This window comes from Chiroxiphia lanceolata, chromosome 19 (genome assembly GCF_009829145.1).
Source record: "Chiroxiphia lanceolata isolate bChiLan1 chromosome 19, bChiLan1.pri, whole genome shotgun sequence".
NCBI classification, from domain to species: Eukaryota; Metazoa; Chordata; class Aves; order Passeriformes; family Pipridae; genus Chiroxiphia; species Chiroxiphia lanceolata.
In genome coordinates, this window is record NC_045655.1 from 7,006,356 (window position 1) to 7,029,591 (window position 23,236).

Consider the following 23,236-nt stretch of genomic DNA (forward strand, 5'->3'; position numbering starts at 1 on the left):
TCTGTGAATTCCACGTGCTTTAGTTTGGGGGTTTGCTTTATTTTGTTTTATGTTTCGTTTCATTGGCTGTATCAGCCTTCCAAAAGGCAGAGCTGTGTTATTTCAGTTGTTGTCCCCACAGAAATCTTTCCTGGAATAACCACCATGTCCTCTGGTGTTTCCCATGCTGACAGCAATGTCCCCTCTGAAGAAGTTCTCTCTCTCTGTAAGACAAGTGACACATAAGGAGGGAGGGGGAAGAGTCAATTTCTGAAAGTTAAAGGTTGGAATTATTCTGTACTTCATCATTTATATCCTGAATTATGCAGGTATTCCTCAAGCCTTTTAAAATCCCAAGTCCTGTTGCTCTGTAGCCTGAGCTACATGATTGAAGATCTCCAGAGGGGATGTTTGCTTTTGATAGTTCACATGCTTTCAGGAGAGGCCACTGCTTGCAGGATGGCAGAGTTTCAGTGATTTAGTTTTTAGTGCAAGTGTTTCAGCTGGCCATCTGTGTTGGAGGAACATGGACAGCAGTTGGGTGAAATGTTTGTCAATGGAGATCCATTTTGGTATCTCTTTCTGCAGCTCATAGAACACAGATATAAATAAATGTTTAATGAGCGAGGCCTCCAGTATTGCAAAACTTTGGCATGAATGTCTGAGAATGTCATTATTCGTATTGCTGTCAAATTTAAATTATGCCTGAAAGGAGGCAGAAAGCTGGAATCAGCTTGCTGCTATATTACTGTACCATTAGTGGGAAAATTCAGGACAGAGGGGGAAAAAGATCAATCTTTTCCCCTTGTGATTCTCCCAAATTCTGTTTTCTGCTGTCATGCTTATGACTTTCTATGTTGTCTTAACATACCTTCATAATATTTTTAGCACATATTTGAATATTAATGTTTCCTCATCATGGTGCCATGTGCCCACCTCTTTACCATGTGTAGTTTACAATAATTTTCTCACCTTGCACATTAAATCTGTCACTTACCCAGGAGTCCTTTAGACTGGCTTTGCAGAATGGACTTCCAAATAATCTCACTAAAGCCATAGGTGTGCAGCAAGTGAAGTGGAGCATGAGGCTGTGATTTTTTTGCAGAACCCTAGAGATGGGTTCACAAAATCACCCAGTACAGCCTTGAGGAGGCACGTCCAGGACAACCATGAAGGAGTTGGGAAGGATGTTCTGGCCATGACTCAGCTTCTCTTTCCCTTGACCAAGCCCAGACCTCACCCTGGTGCATTTGAACACGTGCTGTGGGTGCAAACACCTGAATCCTCAGAAAATGGGATCTCTCTGTGAGGTGGTGGCTGTCTCCTTGTGCTGAGAACAGCCAAGACTGAAGTTCACAGCCTTCACCTTCCTTCTGGGGCACTGGAGCACTTCTCATCTGTAACTTTGCTCCACTTGGATTTGCTTTTAATCCAACTCTTCCCTTACAGGGTGGGGGCATCTGCATAAATTCATAAACTACATCCATTTTTTGTTTGTTTCTATTTTTCTAATGTATCTTCTAAGGACTTTTTTTCTCTATTTAAATACTAAGTGTTATTTTCCTGTCTTTAGAAGATTTATTATCCTGTTTTTCATTTTCTGTTCTGAATATGTGTTTGACACATCTTTAGTTATTAGAATAGAAGCCTGACACTGTAGGAAACAGAAAATGTTTGCCTGCATTATGTTTCACATTATAAATGGTGCTTGTTCTTTGCCATACAAACAGGCTCCTTGAATAATTTTACGGTGTGCTGTTGAGAACTGTGCTGAACCATTTGCTAGTAAATCAGCTTCTCTTACAGCAAACTCTCCATGCTTTGTCAGCCACTATATCTAGGGAATAAAATCTAATAAAGAAAAAATCCAAACATGGAGCAGTTATGACTTATCTCCCTGAAAAATATGTGATGTTTTGAGTTTAGGAACCAAATATCTGAGACTTTTTGGGGCAGTGTCCACTACAAAAGCTTTGATGTACAGTAGAACGTGCAAAACATCTGCCTTTTTACTTAAAATCTGGTATTTGCAATAAAATATATTGACTAGTTACAGTTTTCCTCTCAGTTCTTGACTTTCAGGGAAGGTTCAGCTCCTGAAAGCAGCAACGGAAAGTTTCAGCTTTAGTTTCAGACTGATGGAATTTCAGTAACTTTAACCCTGAGAACTTTAAAAAGTAAAATAAAAAAATGAATCCCTTCTCCTTGATATTAAAGATTATGAGGAATGCTTTAAAGGTTGGAGGGGTTTTATTTGCTTTCTGGTGTGTTGGACGCAATCATATCCTACTTTCCAGCTTGTCTTCCCCAATTAATAGATGCATCAACTCTTTTTAAATTAGTATTTAAATTTTTTTAATGGCAGCTGAAATGTGTTGATTCCAGCAATAGCTAATATCAAGAGACTTGTCAGCTCTCATATTTTATGGCAACAGAGTGATTCTGTGGGGTCAGCCTTTACTGCATTGCTTAGATCTACTTATAATTTTGCAAAAGAAGGCTGATATTGGAAATAGCAAGGACTGAAACCAACATGGGGGAAAATAAAGGCAGGATCTGCCAAAAGCAGGAAAAATTCTCAAGTATTAGCCCAGGTTTTTTTCTTTGTTTTATAATAAATGTTCTGAAAGGTTTGACATGTGCTGTGGGATCCAAAGTACCTGAAAATGATGTTGGTATTGGCAGCTCTTTTCCACCAGGTCCCCAGTGTCTCTGGTGCTTGACAAACTAATGTCACATGAGCAGCAATTAGTGTTGACATTTCTTAAGGCCAAGATGAGGAACAGTGTGTGGACACTGAGAGCAAGCAGTGCTATTCATAAAAACAAGGATTTGGCTGATTTTTTTTTTTTTTTAAGTTGTTGTGGTCTTTGCTGGCCAACTTAGCTTTTTGATTGAGTTCCTTGTCTGCGTTTGTGTGTTTGGATCAGAACAGGGAGTACAACCTTTCACACCTCCAAGTGTGATTGTTCCCAGGGCCTTGATCTCAGGTCTCAATTTTTCAGCACAATTTCCCTTGTCCCCTCTTCTCCCAGAGCATCTACTCAGTAGAAAAGTGAGATGTTTTAAATGGTGAGAAAGGATGTTTTTTGTTTTACAATAAAATACCCAAGCTTCTAGGCAGATCCTTGAGGTGTTTGCTTGCTGGTTTGGCTTTTAAGGCTGGAACAGAAAGAATAGTGGAAAGACAGCCATGCATGGTATCCATAGGTCCAGTTTTGCTGAAGGTCTTTGCTTTCTGCCTTTGTCCCACAGACCTCTTTTAGTTACTTTCTGCATAGGAATATTTCTTCTTTTGGATTAAATTAGAGGAAAAACTGATCTAATGAAACTTGGCTGTTACTTTCTCTTTGCTTTGTGATAAAGTGTGGCTTCCTTTGGATGCTCAGTGTCTCCTGACAGAGCCATATGCCTGATTTAAAAAACTGGAGCCAGCTGTCTAAACGTGAGCACTACTGAAATATGAGGAGGAATGTGCAAAATATTTAATTCTAAGCTTTAGTTTGGTCTATTTCCACTGCAGTACGTGATTAGAACAAAAACCTAAACAACTCATGGCAAGATGGAGTTCGTTAGCTCAAAAAATGGGGTTGGAAATGTTGACAAATATATTTGTGGTGTTCCTGTATGATTGCTTCATTTCTGTTTGCAGGGCTCCTATATTGCAGCCTAATCCAAAGCACAGCATGACTCCTTCCTAGGACTAGTCCTTTCTATCATATCTCTCCCTCCCCCTAAATCCCTTCAATCAGCTTTCAGTAAAATAGAAAATAGGTTTTATTACTTATTAAAAGTTTTATAATGGAGGCCTGGCTTATCTTCCCTACCTTCTGTCACTGACAAACTTGGACCAACAACTGCCAGATATTTGTCCAAAAAATAGATTGAAACATTGTGGATTTTATGCTCTCAGTAACTTTACAACCTGGGAGAAGCTTCAAAGACCCCAAACCACCCAAAACAGTAGCAGAAACTAGTTTAAAAGTTACAGATCACTGTGGCAACTCAAAAATACTGAATGTATGTGACTTGCAATTTTTTTCAGTTTTATCAGCTGGGTGAACCTGAGGTGATAATTTTGCTTTATTTCAGCGGCAGAGTTTCACGATGTTAATCTGCAGTGTAATACTTGCTGTGTGACACATCTGTGGTCGTGTTGTGGGTTTTTCACATCACTGCACAGTGTTACACTGGTACAGGGAGTTCATCTGAAACACTTAAAATGAAATAACTGGAGGATCAGGTACCAGGTGTGTGCTCCCGGGATCCTGGGCTGGGGCTGTCAGCCCAGACCCTGCAGCAGACACGGCCCCTGTGTCACAGCCCCTCTCTCTGGTGCCTTCTCTGCACCCTGCACTGAGCAACTGAGCTGTTGCCAACTTCAGGTTTCCATCTGCATCCACATCCTGACTCTGAGGGTCCCCTGAACGCCAGTCCTTGCATGTTCTCACTTTAGGAGTTGCAATCTTTCCAAACCTCTTCCTGCAGCAGACTCTGGACTTCCCTGTCTGATGGTCCTTGCAGTGTCCTCTTCAGCCACAGATGAAATAATGTGTTTAAGTTAAATTTCGCTGGCCTCCAATTTCTAGAACTGCCTTACAGTGGTTCAGTTCCCTCACACTTGTAGTGCCTGTTCTTCCATTTGGTATAAACAATTAGTTGGTGCCACGGTACTTTCTGTCAACTTCAGTGTGTTATGGGTTATAAAGTGAGCATTAGGGATGGAATATCCTGAGGTTTGTTCCCTCTCCAGATTAAAAAAAAAAATAAATGAAAAAATCCCTCAATATGCAAGAAGGTGAAACATGAGCTGTGTGAACTTGTTAAACACATTTATTGAGTTCTTGACAGTAACCAAACACAGTGAATGACCATTATAAACAAGAAAAAAGGCATTTGCTTTTACTTGGTCAGCTCCTGCTTTATCTGTAAAGAAAAAATATCCCTTTCCACCACCAATTTACAGGATTGAATGTTTGTCCCAATAATGGCTTCAGCAAGGAAAATGGCAATTTTAAACTGAGATACGTTTCAATTGCTTTCTGCTTCTGAGCCCAGTTCCTGTTAATGATGGACCATAAAGTGGAGTTAAAGTTATACCAGCTCTAAGTGCATTCCTAATTGTCATTAACTCACTTAAACTGGCTGCAAAAAGAAAAGGGAAGTTTAAAAAAAAAAAAAGAAAACCAAAAGAAAACCACAAATAATGCAGCCACAAGTAGTAGAGGCTTATTATTTCAGAAAGGAAAAAATAAATCAAAGCAAGTTTACTAAATTAATTTGTTAAACACATTTATTGAGTTGTTAATAGTAACCAACACAACGTATGACCTGTTGTAAAACAAGAAACAGAAAATGGATCAATTCTGATTTTGGCAAATCCTACTACAGATATGTGACAGAGGGAAATATTTCAATTTCCTTTATATTCTGCAGTGATATATTTACAATACTTATCTCTCAGTCTGTCCCTTTTTTAATTAAATTAACAGAAAGATCATAACCTAGAAATAAGTTTCCTTTACAGTAGTCTTGTTCTGTCCTGTCAGGATCCATTAATGATAGTGAAATAATGAGAGCTTTCCAAGGATTACTTGGCACACAGAACACAACTCCACTTTGATGCTGTACCGAGCCACCTTTTTTCTTTCTTTTTTTTTTCTTTTTTAATTAAGGGAGGGGGGAAAAGAGGAAGAATTTCATATGTACAAAGGCTGAAAAGTCTTTCTTTGTGACTCTAAATTAGTTTAGGAAAATTGTAATCACATTTACTGTAATACTGTCTTTTTACTTTTTTTTTGTGTGTGTGTGTGTTTTTGTTTTTTTTTTTTAATTTCCACCGATCATATGAATGAATTTTGAGTTGAGTTTCCAGCATGGCAGCTCTTTTCCCACAGCACGTGCTGTTGTGAACCCAGAGAGTGAGGTTGGGTGCATTCCAGATGATGTCAGTTCCCAGCAGTAGCATTCCACTGAGGTTACAGATTCTGCCTGCTCTGTCTTACTTATTTGAGGAGCCATTCATTTACTGAAAGAGAAACAAAAACCATTAGGCTTCAGCAAACTCCAGATACGAAACTGGTTGGATTTAACAGGGTATTGGGTACTTAAAATGTCTTTAAAAAACCAGGAGGTTCAGTTTCCTCCTCTTTCTGGAAAAGGATTAAATCTGAACGACTGTTTCTTTGAAGTGTTGTAACTCAACCATTGCATCGCTGCTGAAAATGTGCTTTCTTTCCCAACCTTCAGTACTGTTCCTTCATAACCATAATATTAATGCTAACAAGGGACTTTTACACCATTATTTCAGGCAACACAACTGTGTGCACAGGCTAGAAGGTGCATGAGACACACTAAAGCCCAGCTGTGAGCTGCAGCTGTGGCAGTGCCAGGCTCTACCTGCAGGTGACTGAGTTGGTTCATTGTTTAATATCCATCGTGTGACACCACACTTCTCCATTTGAGTGGAGAAGTGCTTGCTTCTTGAAGTGCAAGTTTCTTGTTGCTTGCTAGGGTGGTGCACCTCTAAAGTGAAATACATTCTTTTGTTTGAGATCAGTTGCCACCAAGATTAGCTCATCCCCCTTTGTGGGTGGGCAAAACAGCAAAATGCACTCGGTAAGGTGAGAAGACTTTAAAATGAGGCAAGAAAACTGTCCCATCTGCTTTTAAAAACACATTAGATGTCCCAGGCTTTTTTTCTTTGTCATGTTTCCTGCATGTTTCTGGGCACATTTCCTCATCTGTCTCCAATATGTAATGTTTGACTGATAGCATTATTCCCCCAGATCTGGAGTTTTAAGTGTTTTTATTTGTGTGCTTTATGTGCTTTGATTTCTCAAAGAAAAGAGCTCAGTCTAGGCATAGAAAGGGTTATTCTGGAGGCAGAACCTACCTCTATACTGTAGTTTCTGTGCTCTATTGTTTGGACAATCTTTTCCTTGTAAACTAAAGTTGATGTTAGTTCGGATACATCGGTTGTTGAGAGGCTGGACTGGTCTGAAATTGTCACTCATGCTCAGAAATATCTGTGATGGCTGATTCTGGCTTAGCAGTCGTAAAGAATGCATCTGTACAAAACACAAAACAAGGGTGGGGGTTAGTGCTGGTCTTTCCTGCAAGTGAAAAAACAACACAAAACACTATTAAATAGGATGGTTAACACGTGAAAGCAAAAGAGAATTTCAGCAGTTTGTACTCAGAGGTGGGTTTGAAAGAGTTAAAACTGTTCCTTCTGTGGTCCTCTGCTTCTGAACCCCATTTCAAACCAAAGTAACTAGTTTTGTGTGGACTAAATGAAAATGGTATGAGGTATCCTTGGCTGAGCAGGAAACAAATGGAATCCACGGTACTGGATGGCAGCAGCTGGTGCAGGGAAAATGAACTTTATGAATGACAAGAGCTAATGTCCCAAGTTGTGTAGCTATTAGTGTAGCTTTCAGTCAAGAAGCCACAGTTTTGGCTGATGTTACTCAAGAAGCAGGTAGGGGCAGCCAGGATGGAAGGAAAACTGACAGTCCTGCTGCTGGAGTCATGAAATTAATGATGTTAAAAATGGAAATCCTCTGTCTCTTGACAGCTCTGTCATGATATTGTCTGTGCTGTGACTATTATTGTTCTTACAGCAGACTCTGGCCTCGTTTTGGGATGGTTTTACAGATCAGAGGGAATTAGAGTCATCCCCTGTATCCAGCAGTGGTTGGTTGCAGGCAGCAGTGGTTCTTATGGTGACTGTGCCAAAGGCACATTAGTTGGGTAAAGTTAAGCAAAACCAGAGAGGGTAAAAAAAGCTGCAATCTGTAAATGAGAAATCCTCAAAATATTTTGGTTTAAAATCATAAAAGGAAAATATTTTCCGTGTCAGCATACAATTTAAGAGGTTTGCTTATGGCATTTAATGCTTAAATGGAGAAATACAGTAGCTGGGCTTTATATACTGAAAATCTTTAACAACTTCCAGGGAAAAGTTGAGCTGTGCCTTCCTTTTTCAGTCTGAGTACCCAATGTAATTAGTAACTACTCCACGAAATCAATTTGCAGCACTAATAATGGAGGATGTAACTAACCATTAAAGCATGACAAGGAGTAAGTATCATGAGATTATAACCCATAGGTAGTAGCACAGACTCTAGAAATTTTCTAATCCTTTTTTTGTACATCAGGGTTGCGACTAAAAACGTTGCTTGTAGGAAAATATAGAGGTCCTGTGTTTGAAAAGTACAGAATATTCAGCATGTTTGCCTGTGCTTCAGCTGTGTCCTTCTCCCAAATTACCCATTTAGAAAAGAAACAAAGTGCTTTCTCTACATCCAGACAAAACTGGACAGAAGGAATATCACAAAAATAAAACATCTCAGGCTTTTTAAAGTCATCTTATCTACAATGTTAATATGATTTTAAATCCCAAAGTGATATTTAGGGTTGTTTTATTGTTCCTCATTTCGTTTCTCAGGCCAGATTGCTTCTGCTGCATGCTTGGGGCAGGCAGATGGTGGTTTGAGTATTCCTTTGGGGTTCTGCTATGCAGGAGAGTAGGTTTTAGTTCAGCTCACAGCTCTGTAGGCACCTTACTGATGGAAACTCTGAAGAAGGCTGTGATTGGTGTTAAATTTGCTGTTTTCTGATGTCAGGCCTTGGATTGTAAGCAAGTCATATAGAAATGCAGTCTGAGACTTTTCCACTGGTGTGTTTCCTCAACAGTGTAATTTTGACTGTGAAGTTGTCTTTTCTCTTGCATGATTTATCCAGCTTGTCTTTAATAGGGACTTCAGTATATCAATCTGATTTTTCTGAAGGCATTTGCTGTGTCTATCCTGTCATTTTATTCTGTACCAGAAGGCAGTAGCTGATTTTTATTCAAGGAGGCCCTAGATATCGTATCTCTGTCCCATTAATGTGCTATCAACACAAATTTATTCTGACCTAAGAATGGCCTCTATTATAATTAATAACCTCAGTTATTTTAGTGCAACACTGCTATACTTGTTCTAGAATCCCCAAATAACTATTCACAGCATCACAGAATAATTTAGTTCGGAAGAGACTGCTGGAAACCACTTGGTTCAACCCCTCAGCAGGGCCCACCTCAAAGATACTGTTGGAGCTCCAAATAGTTAATATTTCCATTTTGGAAAAAAAAAACCCCTTCAGTGCTTTAGCAAACTGTATAAAATGCATGCAGAGATCCCTACAGCAAAAGGTTGAATCTATTTTTTTATGTAAAGCTATGAATATATGTTTAAAGTATTACTTTGTACCTATATTAAATTGAGTAATTTTTAAATTATTTTACCTGCATTCTTGTTATGTAGACAGGTTTGTTCATTATTATCCAGCTTGCTGTTTCATAGCAGGGTGGAATTGTCATTGACCCATCATATGTAATGAAACTAGATGTCTCTGGATAAAGTTCCTCAATATTAAGCCCCTGTAGTAAGTACGCATCATCTGGAGAATAAAGAAGGAAAACAATTGGGGTAAAACAAAAACTTCACCAAAAAATATACAACCCTTTTGATGTATCCTTATTCCAGAACAAGATCTTTAGTTTTACTAAGGTGTGAGGTTTAACAAATGTACACATCTGAATGCTCCAGTTTGGACAAGAAAAAGCAACACAAAGTCACTAATCCTGCTTGGGTTGAGCTGCACCCCTGTGAGTTGAGCACAGGAATTCACAGGGAAACTCTGAATCTCATTTAAGAGCGGGAGTTAAAAGCTTCTTGGAGTTGCAGTTATTGATTGAGATGCAGCAGCCTTTGGGGAATGTGCACTTTCCATATTTTGGAGTGATTAACAATTTTTGCTCTACAAAGCCTCGGGAAGGCCAAGAGTGTTAAAACTTAATTGCTCTTCTAGCACAGGAGGAAGTTAAGGTTAATGCATGATAATAAAGCTGCTGGATGGAGCCTGCTGGCCTTTCATGTGCACAGTGGGGGTGGGTGCAGTGGGAGCTCATGGAGAATGCTAAAATCGGGGTGGAAAATATTCCAGAAATACCAGGGTCCCTGCTTTTATTGTGAATCTCCCTGGGAATTAACGAGGTATCCCTCTGCAACAGAATTCACTCTGTGGATATTCACCAAAATATAATGAGATGTGGTTCTATCTTTCAAAATTCATCAAAGTCCCTCAGCCTTTTCTACCCCACGTGCACTGTTTCCCTTGGGCAATGCCGGCCCTACAATATTTTTGGCAGTGCTGTCAAAACTAAAACTCAGATTTCCCTGCCAAATCCTAGGCTGTAGGAGTTCTTCCATAGGAAATACTCTGGGATATACATGCTTTATTGCTTATACACTGCTGCTAGTGTGTGTCTCAGAGAAAGCTGGGGTGGTTACGAGTTGTAACCACGAGATCTCTTTGCACACTTTCACTCATGTGCATTGTCTTCAATTCGGTTCATTTGCAGAGTGAGCACTAAAATATAGGCAAGGAAAGCTGCATATTGAGGTGTATTTCCCCTTTCAGTGCACAAGATGAGCTGGTCTTGATTTGCAGAGAAAGGAAGTTTATTAAAAAAAAAAAAGAGTGATTTAACCTGAATTTAACATATTATAGCTGAAGGACAAAACTTAGATGAGCAAAAGACTTGTCTCCCACAGTCTAATGGAAAAATAAAAAAGGACTGCAGACTACTGTTTCGGGCAACAGAAAATCAAAGAACACAGGCAAAGCAAATGTGACCTTGTTTTTTATTTTACCACAGTGCAGTCAGCATGGCACAGGGTTCTGGGGTAGCAATATCAGCAGCTACAGCATCAGTTAAAGTGTCAAGGTGAGAGTGTAACTTTTCTGCCTCATTGACCAGTGCCTTACAGTTATTTCATATTTTAAACATGTTTGTTATTTTACAGAATAAAATCTTGGCCTGTGCCCTGGTGTTTGTCAGAAATAGACCCTTCTGCCACGTTCTTGCAGCTCGAGGGTGATGGCAGTGCTGGCTGGATCCTCAGGCAGAGGGGCAAGTGCTCTTAGTGTCTGCCTAGAAGTGGCTGACTGTCACCTTTTTTAACATGCTCAGTCTTCACTGGCCCATGGCCTGTGATAGTCTTTCTAAACCCAAATTTTCTAGACAGAAGTGTGAAATCAGAGTAAAAATGCAGCTCAGCTTGAACAGCTAGAGCTGACTGAATACACCTGTGTCCTATTCATTAAAAACATCATTTGCAGTGCACTGGTAACTTTGCTAGAACTGCATCAGAAGAGAATTAATGCATTTTTTTTTCATGCCAGTTTTCAGTGAGTCATCACACACTTCTCCCTTTCCCACATGAACATCCTGTTCATCATTTATGAACCATGGAGAGTGGTGTGTTAGCTCCAAATGGCACAGAGTCAGGTAGAATAGATTGTTGCAACCTCCAAGGACCAAATCTGCTTTCTCGCAGTCGTAGTGGCTTCAGTTGGGCTAAAATGATTTAAAACAGGTAGAATTTGCCCTGAATGTTTACTAGGAGATGGAAATCTAACTGAAGATTAATACAGATAAGGGATATTGAAATGGAAAACTGGAGGTAAGTAGCACTTCAGGAAGAGTGGAAGATAGGGGTGAATGAAATAAGAGTTTGTCCAAGTAAAAGCAGCATTTATTAATGCCTGTATATAGGTTATATTCCCATGGGAAGTCAGATGATTCCATGAGAAAATATTTTACAATAAGGACTTGGTTATCAACACTTTCCCCACGAACAGATCTGCCTTTTCCCCACATCCTGATAAAAGTTTCCCATTCTGGAACTGAAAACAGAATTGGTGGGTTGGCATTAAAACCACACTGCAGCACTTCAAAGTCTTGTCTTATATTTATTGCAAATATGTAGTTCAAAATGGTCAGAATCATCCCATGTGATCTCTTGCCAGTGATAAACTTCTTTTAATAAACCCATCCAGCATTTACTAGATTCTCAGCAGCATTCCTGTCTACAGCCCACAATCTGTTTATCTTGATCTGCTGCTGCCTTAGGGTGATTCCTGAACCCATGAACTCTTCTCTAGACAAATTAGATTTCATTAGATTTTGTATTCATTTACATAAAGGCCTTGACACCGACAATTTACTTAGCAAATGATGGAAATCCTTTTATCCCTAGGTTTGTAATAGGTGTGTGGGGTCAGTTTTCACAGCAAATTCTCTGTATGTTCTCTGTAAAACAATACTATTTACAGGGAATACATTGTTTACTGAGTGAAGGAAGGGACATTTGATTTTGAAGTTCATATCATGATAACTCAGAAAAGGACCTATGTCAGATTTACAGGATAAAAATGTAGAGATCCTCAGCTGTTTAATCCTGAAGCAGAGTTTCCCTGCCAGCCTTCCCCAGTCTCTTGGACCTGGGCTGACAGGGAGTCATTCTGAACACCCAAGGTGTTCCCACCCTTGGGGATCTGCTTGGGGAGTGCTGAGCTTTTACTGCTTGTGACAGGAGCTGCAGGAACTCAGTCCTTCAGAGAACACACTGAAACATGAACCTGGAAAAATTATTATTCTTTTATTTTTCCAGATTTTTTTTTTCTCCCCCCAGAAATCTGCCTCTTAAGATTTTCAGGATGGTCTCTTAAAATCAGAATACTTTATTCACTTGTATATTATCTCTAAAATAACTAAAGACTGAATCTGAGGAAATTCGGAATTTTATAGCTTTTCTGTCTAGCTGAACGTGTGGCAGTATTTGGGAGGAGAACAAGCCCAAATTTTCATATGGAATTTTAGGAACCCAACGTTGCCTTTTTTCCAATGTTAAGCACACACTGGATGAAAGCTCACGTAGCATAACTGTTTTGAAAGAAAGCTAACTTATCCCCTTGAATGGCACACTTAAAGAGGAATAACAAAGCTGTTTTTCTTTAGAGATATTCACTTAGCTTCTGACTAAAGCATGCTTGAAAGAACCCTTGTTTCAACCAGCTCACAGTAGATTCTTTGGGCTGCGATAACAGAATAAAATAAGCATTTAAAATCTGCTTAAAAATTCCTTGGGGTCCACTTTACTTCACTGTAGCCATTAATATCTAAGGGTAGAAATTTCCCTTGTAATGCATTTTGCCCATGGAAATTTCACGTGGCAGCAAAGACAGCTCTTAATTTTGTTGCTGCTCTTTGAAAAAAGTACTCTATTTATGTTATAAACTGTCCTGACTCTGAACCAATGCTCCTGTTGAGCACCGGGCCTGGTCATTTTGTCAGCACCGTGCTGAGTATTGACTTCAGGAGTGGACCCCTAAAGCACAACCTGAAAAGCTCCAGCAGCTAAAGGCAGAATAGAAATCCTTGCAATGTAAGAGGTAAAATTAGTTTTCAGCAATGATGCTATAATCCATCATGCAAGACAACTGCAAAATTACTTTCAATAACACTTTCGCGTTCCCAATTTACACTAAAAATTCCCAGTCAATACTTGTTACTACAGTAAGTAACCCAATGCCCTGCAGAATATCATGTGCATTGTATCTACAAAGGGTTTCATTTTAACAGATAAACTTGTTACTGAGAACAGTGGTTAAAAATTAAAACAGTTAATCACTGATTTTGCAGCCTTATGTTACGTGTTCGTCTTCATGCGAAATTTCATTTAGCAAACCCAAATGAGGTGTGATGGGAACTGCATTTTTCTTGTAAGGAGACAAAACAAGCAATGAAGGGTTGTAGGATGCTGACAGCTCCAGAGAGGAGGAGTGCCCTCTTGTAAGTGCAGCATACAAATGAAATATTTGGTATTGGGAAGCTGTGCTTGGCTGCTGCTGTGGGTGATGGTTCCAGGCTCACACAGGCAAAAAGAAAGATGCTGCAGGTGCCTCCCTGCCCTGTGGAGCTGTATGTCCCTAATCACAGCCTGTCCACTGCAGCATGTGGGGCCAAGGAGCACAGACCAGGCTGTGACACACCTGGAATGTGTGAGGTACAGCTGCTGTGCTGGGAAACACAGAGTAGCAGCCTTCTCTTAGTGTGTAAGACCCAACAGTGTCTGTATGCTGGGAACAGCAGCTTCTGCAGGGGTACAGTCAGGGCACTTCTGGCTGGTCTGCAAACTGAAGCTGGGAATATGGAATTTGTCAGTGACAGAGCTGGAGAAAGCACAATTATGTCCTGTCTCCAGGATGCTGCAGTGGCAGTACTGGTAGGCAGGAAGCTCTTAGAGAACAGCATTGCTCTGTTTTTCCAAGGAATCAAGACAGGCAGTTGAAAAATAGGGCTAATCTCTTACTTCCATGCAGAGAAGATGACATCTTATACTGATGGAACAATCTGGAAGAAACATTCTGAGGGGAACCCTCTGTTGCCTGTCTTTCCATAGTTCTGTGGAGAACTGAGTTTTATCATTATAAAAGCACCTTATTTGGACCAAAGATGTAACAAGATTTGTTAACTGTCAGGTAAAATCAGAGAAACATCAGTGGGATGAAAGGTGTGTGTGTTGTAGGACAGGAGAAGTAACTATTAGTTTTTTCAGTTTACTGTGTACTTTCTAAAAGTTAATTTCTGGTATTGTTGAACTTATTGACTTAATAGCAGTTCAGAATTCAAGTGAATATTTGACAAAGGGAATGAGATTTTCAGGATTAAGAGGTTTAATTTGTTGCATTGAGATACATGTATTTTTCATTGCTTTCTCTAAATTATCCTAATTAAGCTCTAGATAACCACAAGGTCAATATACTAACATGGAATTATAGGGCATCATCAATTAAAGGCTTTCCAAATGCGAATACAACAAATATACAAGCTATGTTAACAACCTCTTTCTATATCCATTAAATACAGCAATAGTTAAATAGGAATGTTGTAACTTTTCTGTACAAAAAGAAAACATTGATGAATACTAAATCCACAGTTAAAGATGCACCATCTAGACACAACTTGATTTGATATGATCCAGGCTGCTCTGCATGTCCCTTTTATTGCTAACAGTGGGCAGTTTCTCCTGAGCATCCTGTGTGAATACAGTATGTGTATGTGTCAAACACAATTTCATTAATCTATTGCTTCTTCAGACATAAAATAGCCTTTGAAGTTCAGAATTCCCTTGATAAAGTGATGACCTAACTGGATTTTTCACGTTCCTGAGTTTATCATGCAGAGTTGCTGGCAACGCAAACTTGGAACTCTTGCCCATGACCAAGTGCCTTCTGTTTCAGTGGATCACTAAATCCAGTATTTGGTACAGAAATCATGCAGCTTTTAGCCAGAGGAAATGAAAAGAAACTTACTTTTATACGTTATTCTCGTTATGGTGTCTCTGTTAAGCATACGATTTAGAAATGGATTTGATGATTCAGATACCTACAGAAGAGAAAATGAAACAATGGCAAAGCCTTCTCACAAACATTTCCTTTCCATGCTCACTCCTGACACTCCTCCAAATTGGATCTGCCTTTTTTTTTCCCCCCACTCTCATGGGAAGAGGAAATCATTACTTAGTTGTTTTTCTAAGAAAGCTTGATAGAAAGTTGGTATCCAAAAATAAATTCCCCCAAAACAGGGTGAATAGAAATTGATGCCTGAATAAAACCACGAGCACAGGGGTTTTTCTCCAACAGCTGTAATGGGATTTGCAGGTGGTTGGTATAATTAGGCAGGATTTTCATATGGTATTCTATTATTTTTCTATTTATTGATAAATGTAATTTCCTTGTAGCAGACTATTTCAAATGAAAGCTGTCTTCCTTTGTTTTACACGTGGGTAACATATGAGGGAACACTTCATGTTCAGGTGGAACTTCCTGTCCATCAGTTTCTCCCTCTTTTCCTTTTGTCCTATTGCTCATCAGCACCAAGCAAAGCTTGGTCCATCCTCTGACCCTCCCTTCAGATACTTGCAGACATTGAAAAGATTCCCTCTGTCTTCTCTTTCCCAGGCTACTTTGAAGCCTTGCTTCAATTTTTCCCCTTTTCATGAATTCAAGTCACATTGTTGGGTCATGATACAATACACTTTGGATGAAAAAAAGAAAAGGTAGCCTAAATATCTTTCTTAGATATTAGGCCTGTGTGAAAATTGCCCTTTTATATCTAATTATTCAATATGCTCTGTGAAATGCACATTTTAATTCTGAGGTCAATATTTTGTCAGGAGCTTTATGAAATGGGATTAGAGTACTAAAGGGAAGTAACAGATATCCAGTATGTAAGGTGTGATGATGGAAGTTATTTCTTTCAGCACGAAGCACTTATTCAGAAGTACATGCTTTTTTAGACTGATTAAACATATACATAATGGCAGATTATTAACAACATTGCGAGGAGGGAACTTCATTCTTCATATAAAATCAGAGAAAAGGTTTCTCCAATGTAATTAGAGAGGTTTGAGTAGATTATGAAGTCTTGAGTTCACTGCTAGATCATTCTAAGTTACAGAATTAACTGTCTTGAATGCAACGGGTTGGAGACTACAAGATGACAAAAATTCACGTCTTTCTAGCTCTGTGAAATACAAGATATTAAAAGTTAGACTTTTAGTGTTCTTTGAGTTTAAGAGGTTTCAAACAACATTATGAAAAAAACTCATTTTGCTGACTTTGAAAGATCAACTTGTGTCCAAAGAGCAAACTCCCTCCTGCCCAGCACCTCAACCTGCTAGGAGAGATTTACTTTTAACTGAATGAATAACATTTCATGAAGAAACACTAAATCTGCAAAGCCAGTAACATTTGTTATAGCCATTAAAGTGTTATGAGTGATGTTTATGATGTCAGGGTTTGTTTTTTTTTTCTCCTCCCTTATCCCTTTTAATTTCCCTCACATTGCAAATACTTTGGAGCAGAGATGGTGTGCTCAGTTCAGGACAGTGCTGCCTCTGGATTCCAGATCAGAGCCTTTAGGCATTGCTAGACTATAAGGAAGAGTCTAACTCCTACATTTACAGTTCAGGGAAAAGTAGTCTACTGTCTATATATTAGGAGCCAATAACACTGAACACTTACTTTCATGAATATGGAAACTACCACCAACCCATTAGGGCTCTTTGCAGCTTCTGTGACATTCGTGTACAGCTCGTGGTTATAGTGGATCAGCTGAACCTGGAAAACAGGGAAGTCAAAGATCACAATTAACCAGCAGCAAATCACAGCATCCAGTGTTTGTAAACACTCTCCATACACCCCTTGGTTTGTATCAGGATCCCATCCATGCTGAGGGTATTTTATAACAGTGTGATTTTTCAGGCATTTGCAACACGCCTGATTTTAATAATTTCAGTCACCATCTGGCTCCAGCTGGCACAGCACCAGCATGTTTTCTTCTAAATTGCCAGTAAGTGAATTTACCCACATCCAGTTATGAATTGCACTGCAGGGGTTGACATCATTTCCCTGTTCCAACAACACATGCCATAGGAACCAAGTAATCTCTACTTTTCAGCCTCAAGCCAAACACAGAGGAGTCAGGGGTTGAAATATTTGAAGAAACATATGGGATATGGGTTTGGAACTGTTAAAACCAGCACTTGCAGAATTCAAGATACTAATATTCATTGGCCCCAGATTTTACAAATTTGGTTATAAAGGCTCCTACAGTTAGGCACTCACTGTATTATTGTTAACCAGTTTCTCCTTAGCTCCTACAGTTTCCCTTTTGCTTTTCAGTTTTATGATTTGCTGGAACTTTAAAATTATGAAGGTACAGTTCTTCTCTCTCTCTATATATATGTAAATGTCTTACCCAGAACAGAACCATGGTATTTGGCTTGTCTGGGATCACTGGACACTGTTACCATTTACATTGCAATTTGTAGCCATTTTTTTAAAAAAATAAATGAACAATGAATTCTTGAGGCTGTTAAGTACTTCCAAATAGCTGAAAGGCTAGTCAGCTTTATTTCACCTAAAGATCTCAGTTTTCAGATGGCCAATTAGAAATTGGCATTTTTTTAAGGCAAGCAAACAAACCAAACTGGAATGAAAACTAAAAAATAAAAATGTCAAAGGAGCCAATGGAGTTCTCTACTAAAGTCTGACAGCCAGAATGCAGGACAAATAAAGGTCTCCTGAAGAACTAATGAGAGCATTTGCTCTACAGCACAGAGAGGTTATAAGGCTCATTAGTCATCACTTTGTGGTACTACTGAACTCTGATAACATCACAGTTCTGGGGACTGTGCTCTCACTGAAATTTTTAGGTTTAGTAATGTATTTTTCTTTTTATGTACAACTCTTCACTCTGGCAACCAAACTAGCTTGTGAATTATCAAGGAAATAAGTGATGAAATCTGCTTTAGACTAAAATTCCTTCTGTACAAAGTCCCACAATAACAATGAATTAGCTAAACTCATTTTATATAACAAACCAAGATGCTGAGTGCAGGAATGGGTAAAAAGCAAGGAACAGATTCTTCTTCCAGCCTTGGGTCAGTATCAAACTCTCAGTTTTACTGATGGGGCTTATAGAAATAAAACCCCTCAAGTGTGTGTGTGTGTATACATACATACATATATATATATATAATCACATACAGGCCAGACAAAGATCCCCATGCTGAATGAAATGAAGAGAGACTTTTTTTCTTCTCAAATCTGTCACTTTCTCTGTGTTAGAATTGTATCCTTCTTCCCTGCACCTAAATTAATTTTAAAGCTGTTTCCATGGCACCATAGTTAAGTTCATTAGGTTTGTCTTTTTTTTACAAAAAGGTTGACCATGTAAGGGGATATTATTTTCAAAGTTTCTCATATGAAACAGGCTTATTTAGAAAGGTACAAAGGAACAAAGGTGTCTGAAATACAGAATATTACAGGAAAAAAATATAATTCAGTGTTAATTTCTTCTTTGGAGAATAACTTCTTTAAAGTGCCAAAAATCCCTGTAAGCTTGTGGTCTGTATAAAATATCACTGGAGTCTTTCATGAATGTGAAACCCCACATAACTAAAATTGTTCACATGTGAAAATCTCACTTTTCAAATGATGACATTGTATTTAAAGCAAAGCACAACAGGAGCAGACTTGCAATGCTGAAAGTACCCCTTGAGTCTAGTTTGAGTTTCAGGGCTCAAACACTATCCTGAATCTTGTTATAAGCTATTGATTTTCTTGGGAAGATTCCCCCTTCAAGATTAATTTGCCACAGAACAACTGATAGCTCTTTGTTTTCCTGCAGCTACAGAAGTTCTATTTTTCAGGAAGAAGAGAATTAAGATTAATTACTCTCTTTTAGCTGATGAAAAGCCAGAATGTGCCCTTGTTCCATCACCCAAGAACGTGCACATTCTGACCACTCCAGGGAAAACACCTAACTCCCCTTCCCAACACGTGTGCATGTGTGTTTATTATGGCAATAACCTGTTCTTTGCCCGTGCTTTGGTGAAGCTCAGCCCTGGGCTCACAGGATCATGCTGGTTGTACTGGTTTTGGCACATGATGTGTGCTGCTGTTTCTTGATCCCTCACCCGGGTGAAATGTGCATCCTTGGGCAGAGCTGGGAGTGGGACATTTTCTGTGTGGCATTTGGCTGAGGCTCTCTGGCTAAGCAAAAGGACAGGCTTTGCTGTTGGATGGTGATAGGGGACTTTTTTTCAGCAAGGTTTTAGCAATTTTTTTAACTTGGACAAAGACCCTCTGAATTACAGAATTTGTGTGCATGTGTAACCCCTTTATGAACATTAGATCACTGTCAGAAGTTCTGCTGCAGCAAGACATGCAGTGATATAAAACAGAGGGAATTTAGAGTATCACAATACTTTACACACAGATGTAAATAGTTCTCTTGGGAGTAATAGAATACCCTTTATTCTCACTCGAAGTGCTATAATTGAGTGCATAAACATTTTGATTTGTAAATGACAAGGGAGGTAAAGCATGAAGTAAATGGCAGCAGGGAACAGCTCATCTGTAACCATAATATTTGTATAATGCTGTGCTACCTGATAAACTGTTGGGATACCTGATTGAGAACAAGCAAAAAGTATGTTTCCAGCACAGCAGGGAACAAAAGCAAATGAAATTGCCCAAGAAGACAAGTTAAATGTTTGTTTTGATTCAGAGTCCCTGCAAGAAGTGTCTAAGATCTCATTAAAGAAAGAAAATTATACATTTTTGTTTATCCAAAGTTTAATGAAAACAGCAAAAGAAATGTAGTTTCTGCAAGGTGGGTGTCCAGTGAGGAAAATAATTGTACTGAGTTAAAAACTATTAATAACAACAATTGCTATTCCAGTGTTAAAATATTGCCCTTACAATATTTTGTATTTACTCAGGTCTTGTAAAACCCTTTGGAAAGAGCAGTAAGGTGGTATCACCCAAGAGTTACTTATGGTATTAATTTAGTGGATACGAACAGGTATGAGATCTGGGCAATTTGTGTGACCGACACAATTTATTTACATTTGTGCTAAATTAAATTAAATGTACCTCCTGCTTCGTGCAAAGGTCCAGCCCCAGCTGTGAGAACATGCACAGGGCTCCTCGGAACCTGAGCTCCTGATTTGTCTTGTTTTCTTCGACCAACACCTGGCAGTGATGCAGGGAAATCTCCCTGTCTTTGTAGTGATAGTCTTTGAAGAATAAACTCCTACTCACAGCCACATACTCTGCCGTGAAATGTTAGGATTTAACAAAGTGATCTTACCCACATCCTGATTAAATAATCCACAGATTTACCTGCCAGTTATTCTTTATTTATGAGCCCACAGCAGAGAGGTGCTCTGACTCTGTTAGTAAATTGGTAACATCAATTGTACATGACCACCTATACTCCCAGTAGTTTACTTGGCATTTTAACAGAGTACTGTGGTTTTAAGATTAAACTTGGTTAAAAATATTAACTTTGTTATATTAAACTGTGGAGAAAAGCAAAAAAACCTGTTCTTTGAAATAATTTTATATCTCTGAATCTCTTTGATGTTCTATTAAATCTGAAGTTATTTAGGCTGCTGCTGACAAATGTGGTTTGTGTTTTGTTTAGTTTTGGGGTTTTTTTTACTGCTTTTGAGAGTTATTTTGTGATTTAGAGGAAATGTATATAAGCTGCTGGTTTAATAGAAAGGCTTGTCATCCCATTTTCAGCAATATGCCAACAACTGTATCCTAGAAAAATAAAAAAGATTATAATTATTTTTTTTTCTTAAAAGAATAAGATTAGGAACACTTGGAAGGAACTCAGTTTTCTCCTGCTTCTGAGCAGAGAGCTGTGCAGGGAAATGCAATAATGATCATGCAGCAAGGTGGCAATGCAGTCAGGGGTTAGCTAAACCTGGCTGCAAAATCTGCTTTACGAAAAATAATGTTAGGAATTAGCAGTGAAACTACAAATGGTGTCTAACACTCCATTAGACCAGTTGGTAACAAGAACTAACTTACAATAAATGGTGTTCAACCTTGAGCTTTACCTTGAGTCATGAACATTGGGTTATTTTCAGCAAGTGTTACAGCTCTTACAAAAAACACAGATAAAAAAAAGGATCTGCTATAACCTGCTTTAGGTTTAAAATAGTTATCTCTAGGTGCCATTTTGGCTGCTGACCTGGTGTCTTACACTGATGAGGCTCTTACAGAGAAAAACATACTTATTCCTTGTTTACATGCAACTATTGCAGCTAGAAAATAGAAAAAAGTGACCCAAATAAAACGTAGATTTTCTTTCTCTTTAATATTTTTATACACTAATTTCCTTTTCTAAATTTTACATCAATTTATTTGCAAGTAGCAAATGAGACTAGTTAGATAATATTATGTTTCTCTTAAGCATCCACAGGACTACAGTAAAAAGTACAAATTCCTGGCTGAAGAGGTCAGACTGGCTGTGCATGTCTCAGAATTCTCTATTAGAACTCTCCCCTTTGTGCTGACACCAAAAAATTAAGTAAATGATAGGCTGAAAAAACCCCCAAAAGCGAAAGGTGATGGATTCCTGCCATCCAAATGCTGCTGGAGCTGTTGCAAAACTCACAATCATTTGGGCTCCGTTCCACACAGTGGGAAATGCAAGGAATGAAAAATCCAAGTTGAGCCCCAGAGGTGCATCAGTGTGTCTGGGAGCTGGTTGCTCAGTGACTTTGGGGGAATTTTTGACAGGGTACCCATTGCTGCTCCAAACGTGGGTATTTTTGGCTGACCTGCCACTCAACCACTCTTGTCATTCGCCGTTAGCAGACGAGCCAGAGCTGGGGAAACATAAATAAATGACACTGTTCTGCCATTCACTTTGTGTGAGGATCAAAATGAAGTCTGAGGTTCAAATGCTCGATGTTGATTATGTCTTTGGCTGGTGCGAAATTTCATTGCAAGCTGTAATTTGGCACTGACCCAACCCATCATCTGCAAAAGTTGCATCTTAAAAGAGAATAGGGGTAATGTAGGAAAAAAACCACTATTAGATGAGTCTATCATAATTTCTGGATTTGTGCAGGATTTTGTGACTAAACACTGCATTTTAAATTGTTTTCTCATTTTAAATACAACAGATGCTCAGACACCATGATGATGAACTCAGTATAAACGCTCCATTTGGTAGATTCAGTTACATAATGGTGCTCTGAATATCTGGGAGAGTTCTGTATTTCTTTAGCAATCAGTCCAGAAAGCAGCAGAAAATGGTTCCTGCAAATCAGAAATGTGGGGAAGCAGCAATTGATGCTATTTCTGTTGTTCAGTTGGTTGCCCTGAGATGTTGAGTCCCAAGGACACATGAGCAAGGTCACCAACAGCGAGGTATCAGCAGTTCAAGCCTCCTCTAAAAACATGTGATGCCACCACAGCTCTCAGTCTACCTTGCCAAAATACCATCTGTAGCTCCATTTCTGTTCAAAGGGTGGGAATGATGGGCAAGAGCAGACAGAGAAACATCACAGCCTGATGAATAAAAGAACAAGCACAAAAATTTAAGAGAATTTGATCTAGTGAAAATCTAACTGTTGATCTGGGCCTTATCCCTTCTGTGCTCATTTCATAATCAGTAGGAAAAAATGGTGAAGTTTAATATATACCCAGTGTTAAATAACAAGTAAAGAAAAGGTTAGAGTTAGGATTTCAAACCAGAAGCAGAAATGACAATTGTCAGTTTTACCTGCTCTCTTGAATGTGGCAGTGTATTGTTAAATTAAGAACAATATTTTTCTGTGACAAAAATGAAGCAGGGGATTTTATATTCTTAAAATGACAGTAATGTTTGGATGTGAGGCAAGCACAGAACAACACTGAGGATGCATTTTAAGAAGTCTTGTCTGTCAGATGTTTGTGGAAGTCTTTGCCCAGCCCATGTGGGCAGGAGCTCCTTCCTGCTTTTCCAAATGTTCTTTTGTTGCCTGATCTCAGCCTAGCACAGGCA

At 38.9% G+C, this 23,236-nt stretch overlaps 1 protein-coding gene across 1 annotated transcript in view; it reads right to left on the reverse strand.

Annotated features, from left to right (window-relative positions):
• Nucleotides 1-4,794: 4,794 nt before the first annotated feature.
• The window catches only part of CA10 (carbonic anhydrase 10), a 184,925-nt gene continuing 166,483 nt past the window's right edge, over nt 4,795-23,236 (reverse strand). The window contains exons 6-10 of the mRNA XM_032706767.1: nt 16,903-16,998; nt 15,190-15,262; nt 9,272-9,426; nt 6,875-7,049; nt 4,795-6,007 (exon numbers count right to left, since the gene is read on the reverse strand). Coding sequence (XP_032562658.1) covers nt 5,985-6,007; nt 6,875-7,049; nt 9,272-9,426; nt 15,190-15,262; nt 16,903-16,998 — 522 coding nt within the window. The 3' untranslated portion in view covers nt 4,795-5,984. The remainder of the gene's footprint in view (nt 6,008-6,874; nt 7,050-9,271; nt 9,427-15,189; nt 15,263-16,902; nt 16,999-23,236) is intronic.